General features: G+C 46.5%; 2 protein-coding genes across 13 annotated transcripts in view; both read right to left on the reverse strand.

Annotated features, from left to right (window-relative positions):
- Positions 1-9,902, reverse strand: part of ZNF34 (zinc finger protein 34) — a 16,967-nt gene extending 7,065 nt beyond the window's left edge. The window contains exons 1-7 of one of the 12 annotated variants that reach the window (XM_077758152.1): positions 9,834-9,895; positions 9,384-9,479; positions 4,136-4,220; positions 2,021-2,072; positions 1,488-1,581; positions 1,121-1,247; positions 578-697 (exon numbers count right to left, since the gene is read on the reverse strand). In XM_077758152.1, coding sequence (XP_077614278.1) covers positions 578-697; positions 1,121-1,247; positions 1,488-1,581; positions 2,021-2,072; positions 4,136-4,211 — 469 coding nt within the window. In that variant the 5' untranslated portion in view covers positions 4,212-4,220; positions 9,384-9,479; positions 9,834-9,895. Of the gene's footprint in view, positions 1-577; positions 698-1,120; positions 1,248-1,487; positions 1,626-2,020; positions 2,073-4,135; positions 4,221-9,383; positions 9,480-9,833 lie in introns of those variants that run through there. The other 11 variants (XM_077758155.1, XM_077758154.1, XM_077758157.1 and 8 more) reach the window with 11 other exon arrangements.
- A 1,467-nt stretch (positions 9,903-11,369) lies between these two features.
- The window catches only part of RPL8 (ribosomal protein L8), a 2,759-nt gene continuing 950 nt past the window's right edge, over positions 11,370-13,178 (reverse strand). The window contains exons 4-6 of the mRNA XM_077758179.1: positions 12,607-12,825; positions 11,785-11,900; positions 11,370-11,567 (exon numbers count right to left, since the gene is read on the reverse strand). Of these exons, the coding sequence (XP_077614305.1) occupies positions 11,409-11,567; positions 11,785-11,900; positions 12,607-12,825 (494 nt within the window). The 3' untranslated portion in view covers positions 11,370-11,408. The remainder of the gene's footprint in view (positions 11,568-11,784; positions 11,901-12,606; positions 12,826-13,178) is intronic.

Consider the following 13,178-nt stretch of genomic DNA (forward strand, 5'->3'; position numbering starts at 1 on the left):
AAAAAAAAAAAAAAAAAAAAAATAAAAAAAAAAAAAAAAAATCCCAGCTTCTTAAAAAAAAAAAAAAGAAGAAAAAATTTAAAAAAATTCACTGAGCTATAAACTTAAGGTTTATCCTGGTTCTTCTAGAACCAGGGACACAACAGAACACACTGGTATCTGGGTGACGAGATACTCTATCTTGTATGGCCCATGACTGTCAAGTGGTCATTTTAGAAAAGGAGAGTGAAGCAACGGTCCCCATCACTAGGGCCCTATCTGACCCTCCTCACCGGGCATGAACTCTGGAGGGCAGGGCTCCATTAGGTCCCACGGACTCAGCCTTCGCCCAAGGCATATCTGAATGCCCTTTCTCTTCTCTGCCAACAATGACCCCTCTCACACTCCCAGAAGATTCAGCTCAAGAATTACCACAATGAGGTACTCAGCTGATGGAGGTGACCTGGATCTCAGCACAGGCTACTCCCAGGACTGCCCTGATGCACCTTGTTCTCAATTCCTGAGCAATTAACCACATACCCTGGACCCCAACAAATGCTTATTCAGCAACTGTTGCGAAAGTGGCCCCTTCACGCACCTGAGACACTCACTCTTCGTCGCCCTTTCCCCTTGACACCCTGTGCATCCAGGACCCACGGCTCATCCCCTCGCTCCAACTGTGTGATCACCCCAGGCTTGGGACCTGCATGTCCAGCTCCTAGGAAGAAACAGGACCTGGGGTTAGTGCCAAGGATCAGGGCTGCACTGAGCATGATCTCACAGGATCTCCTTCCTGTGGCAGAAGGAGGAGCACAGGCAAAGTGGGGTGACAGGGAATCTGGACACTCTGGAGGGCTGGGGGTGGTCATGAAGAGACCTGAGCACAGGGAACAAGAGCACAGAGGGCTCTCTCCACTTGGGAGGGACACAATCCCTCTCGGGAGGGGTCTGTCTTGGGGCTGGAGCAGGGAGGCACTCTTATCTGGGAGCTCAGAGTCAGATGAGAGAAGTACAGACTGGCCCCACCTCTGTGTAGACCAGGCCTGCCTAGGACCAGGGGGTGAGGCCCCCAGCCCAACCCCTGCTGCGCCCTCAGTTCCCAGGGCTGTTCCCTGAGCTGCATCCTAGTGAGGGGCCTTACCCAGGGAGACCAGATTCCTGTAGGTCTCCAGCATCACGTCCCTGTAGAGGCCCCTCTGAGCAGGGCCCAGACGGCCCCACTCCTCCCGGGAGAATAGCACGGCCACGTCCTCAAAGGTCACCTCAGCCTGGAATGACAAGGGCTGCTGCAGGCCCAGGTGCGGCTCAGGGTGGGCCCTGGGGGCAGGGGCCGCAGAAGCATACTAGGAGCAGCGACACAGGGGCGACTACAGAAATGATCCCCCAGCATGACCCAGGGGAGTAGCCCGAGCCCTGGGCTGATAAGCCAGCTAACTCAGGAAGTCTGGGGAGTCCCAGGGTCACCACTCTTCTGCTCAATGCCCCCGACCAGACATGCCTGACCGTACCTGCTGAGGCAGAGGAGACTTCACACCTCCCAGGGAAAATGGATGCTCACCTGCGGCAGGGCAGACAGGTGGAATGCCGCCATCGCCTGGTACCCTGCGCTTCCAAGGGAAGGAAGTGGGCAGTAAGTCACACTGGTGCTGAGGAAAGAGAGAGGAACACGTGGAGGCCCAGCCTGGCCCCTCCTGGGGCACCTTCAGGACTATGTTCACCCCCATCAGGGCACAGCTCGCCTCCCAGGCCTGTCCTGCCCAACGCTGCGCCCAGTACACGTACATGTGCCCAACTCCTCAGGTCATCTGTTCCCCTCAACCTCCCTGACACGCCAAGCTGTCTCTTTCAGGAGGAAGATGAAGATACTCATTTACTTTATGTGAAAAAGTAAAGACAACATGGTATGTGTTGAGAAGAAAAAGAAAAAAAAAATCAACAGAAGGCAGAGAACAAAGTCAAAGTACAGATGGCAAAAAATACAAAAGCAATAGGAACAATTCAGTGGATGAGTGATGAAAAGAAATAAAATGATTAAACTCACCTACTAGAAGCACCAGACTCTCCGACAGACGCACAAAATGCATCTACATAACCTAAAAAAAAAAGTAAGGCAGAAATGCTGGATGTAAGACAAACACTAATGAAAATAAAGCTATAAAAGATATATACCTTTTCTTTACCTTTTTTTCTTTTTAATGTTTTATTTATTTCTGAGAGAGAGAGAGAAAGACAGCGTGAGCAGGAGAGGGGCAGAGAGAGAGGGAGATACAGAATCTGAAGCAGCCTCCAGCCTCTGAGCTGGCTGTCAGAACAGAGCCTGACATGGGGCTTGAACCCACAAACCGTGAGACCATGACCTGAGCCGAAGTCGGACGCTTAACTGACTGAGCCACCCAGACTCCCCAACCTTTAAAGCTCTTTATTGAAATACGACTTTTACGAAGAAGAGTCAAGAAATCCTGAACACATAGCTCAAGGGGCAATCACAAGGGCCCACACCCTCAGAACCGGTCCTGAGGTCTGCTCTCCTGCCCCTGTGAGCACTACTTCCTCCCTGAACTGCCAAGAGTGAAACTCTACCCTGAATGTCACCACCACGGATCAGCTGTGCTTCTGGTGAACTTCATCGAAGGACCAATAAGCTGTCCACACTCTTCTGGCTACTTCCCCTCATTCATGGTATTTCTGAACTTACTATGCATTGCTATGTGTGGTTCACCATTTATTTATACCAATTAAGACAGAACTGAAAGCAAAACTCATTAATGAATAATACACATAAATAAAAAGGAAATCCACCAAAAAGCTGTAATTACAGACACGCATGTATCTACCAACAAACTTAAACTGGAGAAAGCCAATGCTAACTGAAGTAGCAAAGAGGAACCTGGCACACCTCCCCTGGAATGAGAGATTTTAACACACTTCCCTCAGAAGCAAGAGACTGAGGAGAGAATAGTTACTTGAAACATAGAGAATACACATTTTCCAAGATGTACATTCAAAACTATTGAAAAAATCTCACAAACCAGGCCACAAGGAAAGATTTGAAAACTTCCAAAAGCTGACATCATTTGGCAAAACATTCTCTCATCAGATTGTTATGCTAGAAACAGATGCTAGAAACAAGCACCCCTTTCCAGAAAACCTTAGAAATGGAAACAAAGGCCACCTAACAAAAAATGTACATTGTTCGAAATTTTTTTAATGTTTATTTATTTATTTTGAGAGAGAGAGCACGAGCAGGGGAGGGGCATATAGAGAGGGAGAGAGAGAATCCCAAGCAGGCTCCACACCATCAGTGCATAGCCCAACAAGGGGCTTGAACTCACCAAACAAGAGATCATGACCCCAGCCAAAAACAAGAGTCAGACACTTAACCAACTGAGCCACACAGGCACCCCGAAAAAGGTGCATTCTTAATGCACTTATTTTAGCATAAGACAGACTGAAAAAAATGATCTAAACATTCAATAAGAAATTAAACACAGACTAAGAAAACTGAATTCAAAAAAAGATAGAAGAAAATAAAGAACATTCGATTTAAAGAACCAAAATAATCTCTGGGGCACCTGGGTACTTCAGCTGGTTTAGCGTCTGACTTGATTTCAGCTCAAGTCATGACCTGACCTCACAGTTTGTGAGATAGAACCCCAAGATGGACTCCATACTAACAGTGTGGAGCCTGCTTGGGATTCTCTCTCCCTCCTCTCTCTGCCCTGCACCCCTCTTGTGCACGTACTCTCTCTCAAAATAAACATTTAAAAATATTTAAATTAAGAAACAGAAAAATACCTCAACACTAGTTCTTTAAAATGCTAATAACAAACATCTGGCAAGTCTAATGCAGGGGAGGCAGCAGAAAAGAGATGGAAAAAGAAATGCTATTAAAAACAAAAAAGTTGGGCAGGGGGCAACCGGGTGGCTCAGTCAGTTGAGCATCCAACTCTCGATTTTGGCTGAGGTCATGATTTGAGGGTCATGGGATCAAGCCCCATATCAGGCTTCATGCTGAGAATGGAGCCTGCTTAAGATTCTCTCCCCCCACCACCAGTTCCTCTCCTCTACTCACTCTCTCTCTAAGAAATGAAATGAAATGAAATGAAATGAAATGAAATGAAATGAAATGAAATGGAGGGGACACAACTCTACATACCACACATGCAGCAATGGCCATCAGAGTGTGGTCCAAAATGCCGGGAACAAAATGGTAAAACTTTATTGAAGGACATTAAAAAGACCTATGGATAAACAGACAGTATTCATAAATAGGAAGACTCAATATCATAAAAATGTCAACTCTCCTCAACTAAACTAATTAATTCTGTGCAATCAAAACTGCAACAGGAAATAACGTGAAATCTCACCAAAATGACTTAATATCATAATGATCCACAATTAACCAAGACGGTGTCAAAAAAGAACTAAGATAGGCAAGGGCATGCCTACCACCTAGCAAGACTTACTGTAAGGCTACAATAATAAGAGCAAAGTGTGAGCACAGTAAAGAAGATCGGGAACAGACCCATGCATATGTTAATGGCATGCTATTCATAATGGTGCCAACACAACTGATTTTCCATAGGAAAATAAAATTCAATCCCTGCCTCCTATGGCAAACAAAAGTATATTTTAAGCACATAGAAGACCTAAATACTTTTTAAAAATTACAGCTATTCTAAGCAAATAATATGCAAAATACAGTCCATAGAAGAAAAATTGTTTAATTTTACTCCAAAATTATTTTTCCGTACAGACACAACAAAATTAAAAGACAAGATGCAGAGGGGCACCTCGGTGGCTCAGTCGGTTAAGCATCCAACTTTGGCTCAGGTCATGATCTCATGGTTCATGGGTTTGAACCCCATGTCAGGCTCTGNAAGATGCAGAGTGAAAGACCTAAGAAAAGATACACAGAATATATTTTAAAATACAAAAAAAGGAAAAGATCATTAATTTAAGAAAGTAAACACATGATGACTTGGTAAGTCACAGATAATGAAATCAAAGAGTCCAATAAACAGTTGAAATCCTCTTCAATGTCATTGAGAATTGGAGAAATATAAATTCAAGACTTCTCTCCCCAAAGACTGGGGAAAATATAAAACGTTTCACAATATCAAATGTTGAGGACATAAGGAACAATGAGATCTTCAGAGTCCTATAGAGTATAAACTGGTACAGTCATGTGGAAATACACCTGGCACCACCTGGCAGAGCTGAAACCCTGCAAATTCAGTCAGAAACCCTAATTCTAAGTATGTGCCCTATAAAACTCTTGCTAATGCACACAAGAAGATACACAAGAATGTTAGCATGTGCTTGTGTACCAAAAAAACAAAAAAACTTCAATATCTACCATCAGCGAACAGTCACATGGCCACAGTTGTTGAAAGAAATGAACCACATCAATGTCAGAGGCAGTATAAAGCTGTAAGATTGAGTGAAACTGTTAAGTGTAGAGTATCAACAGTATATAATGGTATGCAAGTGGTGTGCAGATTTTTAAACACAAATACACTAGTAGGTAGGTAAAGGTATAAGAAAATGTGTTGACAGCAAAATAATAACTGAAAAGGCACTTAAGAAACAGAAGAAAATATTCACAAACCATTTATCTGATAAGGAATCAAGACCTAAAATATATAAAAACCTCACACAATTCAGTAGGAAAAAAAAAACCCAAAAGCCCAACTTAAAATGAGCAAAGAACCTAAATTTCTCCCCTAAAAGACACAAGAATGACTAACAGGCACATGAAAAAGTACTCAAGATCACTAGAGAACTGCAAACAAAACCACAACAAGTCATCACCTCACACCTGTCAGAATGAGCATTATCAAAAAGCGCAAGAAAATGTTGGTGAGGATACGGGAAAAAGGGAGCCCTTGTGCACTGTTGGTGGGAATGTAAAGTGGGGCAGCCGTTCTGGAAAACAATGTGGAGGTGCTTCAAAACACTGAAAATAGGGGCACCTGGGTGGCTCAGTCAGTTAAGCGTCCAACTTCAGCTCGGGTCATGATCTCATGGTCCATGGGTTTGGGCCTCACATTGGGCTCTGTGTTGGCAGCTCAGAGCCTGGAGCCAACTTCGGATTCTGTGTCTCCCTCTCTCTCTGACCCTCCCCTGCTCACACTGTCTCTCTTCCTCTCTCTCAGATATAAATAAAACATTAAAAAAAGATTGAAAAAAATTAAAAATAAAACTAGCACATGATCCACCAACCCCACTTGTTATATTATCCAAAGGAAATGAAATCACTACCTCAAAAAGAGATGTGCACTCCCATAGTCACTGAAGCATTATTCACAATAGGCAAGACATGGAAACAACCTAAGTGCTCTAGAGAGATGAAGGGATATAGGATGTGATATATACACACAATGGAATGCTACTCAGCCATAAAGAATGAAATCTTGCCATTTACTACAACATGGGTAAACCTGGAAAATATTATGCTAAGTGAAATAAACTAGACACAGAAAGACAAATACTATATAACAAATGCTACTAGAAAGACACAAAAAGATAAATACTACTAGACACAGAAAGACAAATATACCTCACTAACATGTATCTAAGAGTCCATAGAAGCAGAGTGTAGAATGATGGTAAGCTGCTAGGGTTTGGGGGTTGGGGAAAATGCACAGATATTCATCAGAGTACAACTTTCAGTTGCTCATGATGACTAAGTTCTGGGGATACAATGTACAGCCCTGTGACAACAGTTAACACTACTGTATCGTAACTGTGAAACTTGCTCAGAGGGTAGATCTTAAATATCCTTACCACAGAGAAAACAAAAAAAGGGCTTCTGGGAGGCTCAGTTGGTTAAGCACCCAACTCTTGATATCAGCTCCAGTCATGATCTCACTGTTCCTAAGACTGAGACCTGTGTCCAGCTCTGTGCTGACAGCAAGGAACATGTTTGTAATTGTCTCTCTCCTTCTTTCTCTGTCTCTCCCCCACTCATGCTTGCTCTCTCCCTCAAAAAAAAAAAAAAAAAGCAAATGATGCCTATGTGAGGTGATGGACATGTTAATTAAGTTGAATGTGATTATCTTACAATGTATACATAGATCAAAACATCAAGTGTAGACCTAAAATTTATACAATTCCTGTTTATCAATTACATCCCAATAAAACTAAAACAAAAAAACCCAAAAAACTGCTGAAAGTATGTTGTTCAAAATAAGGGTTGCTTTAGGGAAGCAAATAGGACTGGGTACCATGCCTCTAAGAGCAATTTCGCTTCAACAGCTTTCTTAAAAAAATACCATATGTCAAGCTGTATTACAAAGCTGTAATCCTGAAAAAAGTATGGTACTGGCATAAAAACATACTCAGATCAAAGGAACAGAATAGAGAACCCAGAAATGGACCCACAAACATACGGACAACTAATCTCTGACAAAGCAGAAAAGAATATCCAATGGAATAAAGACAGTCTCTTCACCAAGTGGTGCTGGGAACACTGGACAGCGACATGCAGAAAAATGAGCCTGGACCACCTTCTTACACCATACACAAAACAAACTCAAAATGGATGAAAGACCTAAATGTAAGACAGGAAGCCATCAAAATCTTCGAGGAGAAAGCAGGGAAGAACCTCTTTGACCTCGGCTGCAGCAACTTCTTACTCAACACGTCTCTGGAGGCAAGGGAAAATAAAAAGATTCTGCCCAGTGAGGGAAACAATCAGCAAAACCAAAAGGCAACTGATGGAATGAGAGAAGATATGTGCAAACAACGTATCAGATGAAGGGTTGGTATCCAAAATCTATAAAGAACTCATCAAACTCAACATCCAAACAACAAATAGTCCAATGGAGAAATGGGCAAAAGACGTGAATAGACACTTCTCCAAAGAAGACATCCAGATGCCAACCGACACATGAAAAGATGCTCAACATCGCTCATCATCAGAGAAATACAAATCAAAACCACCATGAGATACCGTCTCACACCTGTCAGAATGGCTAACATTAACAACTCAGGCAACAACAGATGTTGGCAAGAATGCAGAGAAAGAGGAACCCGATTGCACTGCTGGTGGGAATGCAAACCGGTGTAGCCACTCTGGAAAACAGTGTGGAGGTGTCACAAAAAATTAAAAATAGAACTACCCTATGACCCAGCAATTGCACTAGTAGCTATTTACTCAAGGGATATAGGTGTGCTGTTTTGAAGGAGCATATGCTGCACCCAATGTTTATAGCAGCACTACTGACAACAGCCAAAGTACGGAAAGAGCCCAAATGTCCATCGATGGATGAATGGATGACGATGTGGTTTATATACAATGGGGTATTACCTGGCAATCAAAAAGAATGAAATCTTGCCATTTGCAGCTACATGCAACTAGAGGGCATTACGTAAACAAAATTAGCCAGTCAGAGAAAGACAAATATCATAGGACTTCGCTTATATGAGGACTTTAAGATACAAAACAGATGAACATAAGGGAAGGGAAGCAAAAGTAATATAAAAACAGGGAGGGGAACAAAACATAAGAGACTCTTGAATATGGAAAACAGAGGTTTACTGCAGGGGTTGTGGGAGGGGGGTTTGGCTAAAAGGGTGATGTGCATTAAGGAATCTACTCGTGAAATCATTGTTTTTGTTGCGCTATATGCTAACTAACTTGGATGTAAATTTAAAAAACAAATTAAATAATAAAAATAAAAATTAGGGGTGCCTGGCTGGCTCAATCAGTAGAGCATAGGACTCTTAACCTCTCAGACTCAGGAGTTCAAGCCCCCTTTCTCATGGAGCCTACTTGGAAAAAAAAAGAGGGGGAGGGGCACCTCTCAGTCCCTACAGCATGAGTCTTCCTTGACCTTGGGTTTTGCTTAAAACAAACATTTTTTTTTTCTATTAAAAGCTTGAAATACACGTGGCATACCTAGTCACTAGGGTTTAGTAATTTAGTCTCCAAATGTTTTCAAAGCACAAAAACGTGGTGCATTTTTTTTACTTAAAAAATCTTCAGTTCCTGACCTTGAATAGAGACCGCTAAAAAGAAATCAAAATGTGGCTGCTAAGAGAAAAGCCGGGAAGCGCCAGAGGCAAAAGGGAGTGGGAAGGACTGTGTATCAGTGGGAACTGCTAAAGAGGAAGCCAAGAGCACGGGAGGAGGGATGGTAAATGGGAAGGACAAGAGTTGACAGAAAACCGTGTGTTTTGGCACTAACTGCCCCAAGCTAGAGACGAGGTGAGGAGAGAGATGGGGCTAGGGGCAGGGAACAGGGGGAATCAGTGAAGAAGCAGGGGCGGGGGGCAGAGGGCGGGGAGATGGAGGGCTGGGGAGAACTGGAGAGTACGGCCTGGACCCACATGCGAGGGAAAGACTCGGTTCAAGCAGGGGGCTAGGGTAGCGGGGTGAACTTGGAGAGCTGGTTTACCGTCTGCAGGGTGGAGAGGAGCTGGGAAGGAGCGGGTCTCGAGTCACCAGGCCATGAGGGTCCCGGGCATCCCGGGACGCAGCCCCTTGGGGCGACCTGGGGAGAGGAATCCGGTGGAGAGACCCCCAGGCTCCCGGAGTCAGAAGACTCAGGAAGGGGAGTCTCGGGCGAACGACTCCAGGCCAGGGCGAGCGGACAGCGGGACGCCAGACTTGGGGAGGACACCAGTCGGGGTTGGGGACCCATCGGAAAACGCCGGGGCAGAAACAGGGCTTTTCGAGGGGACTCCCGAGAGTGGGGAGGGGGCCTGCCCGAGGGACCCCAGGCGGGAGATACCGGCCGCGGGGTGGGCCCCGGCCCGCCCGAGCATCGCGGTGGCTACAGGGAAGGGCTGACGCCCTGTGCCCGGGAGACCTCCCGGTCACCGCCGACCCGCCCAGCCACACTCACCTCAGTACCGCAGAAGAACCGCCGCGGGGCCAGGCCCCACTAGCCCCACCGGCCGTGGCGAGCCAAATCCACCGGAAGTGACGCCCCCACCCGCGTCCGAACCAGCGGCACCTTCGGGCCGCTCTGGGAAACGGACTCCACGTCTCGGTAGTTTGTCTCTGAGGAACTGGAAACTCAGTGCGGGAAATTGCGTGCGCCGCCACCGGGTGGCAGCCTGAAACCATGACCCCGAAGCTTCAGCTCGGAGGCAAGGGGAGGCTTAGGGATCTACTTCGGAAGACTGATAAATTACACCAATTTTCAGTGAAAAGCTCTCTAGTAATCCCTCAAGGCGCTGCTACCAACAAAAGACCTGGTCCTTTCCTTTACAGAGGGAAAGCCACGAGATCACCAAGATGTTTAATGGTTAGAGCCCGTTTTGTTAGGCATACTGAACCCAAACTGTCCACTCTAACTAGAGTAAGGGCTTCCCCTGGGTACCTGCTACTGGAACAAGGCCTCCCAGGGCCACTTCTTGGATCCCCAAGGGTAAAGCAGTGGCAGGTAACAGGTCAGGTGACCAAGCCTAGCCTTCTTTCATTTAGGAGCAATCCCCACTCTCCCTACCCATGACCAAGGCCTAGCCTTGCTAGGGTCACTGTCTAAGTGGAGCGGGTTGTCAAGAGGCCAGTGGAGACCAGGAAAGCAAGACCTGGGGGGAAGGTTCATGTTATGGACATGTGGACCCCAACAAGGAGCCACCTGGCAACAAAAATGATCTTCTCTCTAGTGAGAGACAGCCTAGGGCATACAGCCTCTCAAAACAACCCGGAGGGGACGGGTTCCAATGCACTCAGATGGTCCCCAAGAACTCAGTCCCTTGCCTTGCTGCACGCAGTCTGTACAAGGAGCATTCTACCTCAACGAGCCACCTACTCTTATCCTCAACCTTCCTGCCTCAAGGGATTAGAGAGGCCTGCAGCCCCTGCTTTGGCTCACACTGGCTCACAAAGGGAACCACTGGGGCAGGGGGTTCTGGGAAACAGGTGTCCTGGTGCTGAGGCACTGATAAGCCTATCATCTCGGTGCCAGGCTGGATCAGCAGCATCTGCCTTGGTTCTACCACCTTTGATGAGCCTGTTCGAAGTTTGGGACAAGGGACACTGGGCCGACAGGAAGCCCATTTGTTCTGAGAAACAGGTTAACCTGACTCCGTCCTGGTCCTGGCTTCCCACTGCAGGATAGCTTCCTGGCTCTCCAGCCTGCAGCTTCAGGAGCACCACTGTGCCCCCAAAACATCCACACCCTCACCTAGATCCTCTAAGCACTTGTAAAGTTAACACAAGATGTGGATAGAATTCTCTGCTCTGTGTACTGCAGGACAGGGTAGTTTCCAGGATCAAGGTGTGAAGATCCCTAGCACCCCCACCTGAGTTTTCCAGAGCTTTCACTGTTCACTGGCACATCTAACTTCATCTTCCTCCTCCCAACACAAAGGGCTCGACAGCAGTCCTCCCGGCAAGGACCCTTCCCTCTGAAACCATGAGCAAGCACAGCTTCGTGGCAAAAGGACAGATTTTATTAAGCTCCTCATCCCTAGTTCTCTTTCTCTTGCACAGTCTTGGTTCCCCGGAGACGCCCAGTCCGGCGGGCAGCAATAAGACCCACTTTGCGACCAGCAGGAGCATCTCTGCGAATAGTAGAGGGTTTGCCAATGTGCTGGTGGTTGCCACCTCCGAAAGGATGCTCCACAGGCTGCAAGAAAAGCAGTATTAATATAAGGGCGTGGACCCCATCTTTCTCAGGACTTGGTTAAGAGTAGGATCAACTGACATGTGCCAACAAACTGTAACACAAGAGAGGCTCACGTTAGAGAGCACAGAAAGGGAACGCTCCAGGAAAGGGCCTGTTGGTGCAGCCTCTCAGCCCCCAATCCCTGAACATCCCAACTGCCCATTTCTGGGTTACTTACATTCATGGCCACACCACGTACACGTGGCCAGCAATTCCTCTTTGCCTTATACTTGTGGTATGCACGCCCAGCCTTCAGAATGGGCTTGTCTATGCGGCCGCCTCCAGCTACCACACCTGTTGGGGAGATGAGGCACCTCAGAGAGGTGCACCATACCCTCCCAGAACTTCAGGACCCTATGAGGCAGAAAGCATCCTTGCCAGTACGCCACCCCCACACAAATCACCCTCCTACAGTCCTACACCATCACACAACTCCCAAAATTTCATTAACACCCTGAAACTACCATCCAGCATTAAAACCTTTGCAACCTAGCAACTGACATTAAGTTTCTTCCAGATTTCTCAGGCACCCAAGCCAGGCCTTTCCCCACGTAATCTGTAATGTCGATCTCAACCCGTGATTCTCCAGGGAAGCCCCCACTTTGCCCTGACTGACCATGTCACTCAATCTAACTTCCAAACACCAACAAGATGGCTATCCCAGCCTGACACATATCTTGGACAATTTTGCTTACTTTGAAAACCTACATTCAATGGCATCCCTTGGGTTTGCCACAAGAATTTAAAAACGTTGCCCAAATAGGAAAGCAAACAAACCAGAGTTGCCTCTTTAAGGCATGCACTGGGTAGCTTTTTGAAAAGTGAACACATCCTTGAAAAAGCTCTTAACTTCACAGATGTGACAACAGGAATCACAGAAGTACAGATGAGGCCACACTACAGACAACCCTGCCTAACAGGCCCCAAAGCCCAGGTCTAGGTGTTGACTGATCACAGGCGACTCACAGCACACAGTATTCAACTGCTGCCTGCCACTCACCAACGACAGCTCTGTTGGCTGAAGAAATGACTTTCTTTGAGCCTGAGGGCAGCTTCACTCGAGTCTTCTTGGTCTCTGGATTGTGGGAGATGACAGTAGCGTAGTTTCCAGAAGCTCGGGCCAACTTGCCCCGGTCACCAGGCTTCTCCTCCAGACAACACACGATAGTGCCCTCAGGCATAGTGCCCACTGGGAGCACATTGCCTATGTTGAGCTGGGCTGCAAGAAGCACCATAGGTGAGTACAGCAAAGTGGTCCTCCTTAACTGCTGCTGATCAGAAGCAAACCTGCTCCCTCTGTAAGTCCCCAAGGACGACAGCACAGCACTCAACGTCCAGCCTCCTTCTACGGAGCTCTCTGGGCACCGCATCTGGTACGTTTAGCCAAACAGGTCTCACTAAAGAAGACTTTTGCCTAGATGTTTCTCCTCGGACTGAGGATGTGAGCCTCCACTGGCAACCACAGGTCCAGTCCCCTCTCCATCCTGACCTTCAATCCCAGAGATAAAGCTTATCCTTTTTTTTTTTTTAAACATTTCCAAGTTTAGAGGGGGGGGGGGGGGGGCCGCAAAC

This window comes from Crocuta crocuta, unplaced genomic scaffold (genome assembly GCF_008692635.1).
Source record: "Crocuta crocuta isolate KB4526 unplaced genomic scaffold, BGI_CrCroc_1.0 scaffold327, whole genome shotgun sequence".
Lineage (NCBI taxonomy): Eukaryota > Metazoa > Chordata > Mammalia > Carnivora > Hyaenidae > Crocuta > Crocuta crocuta.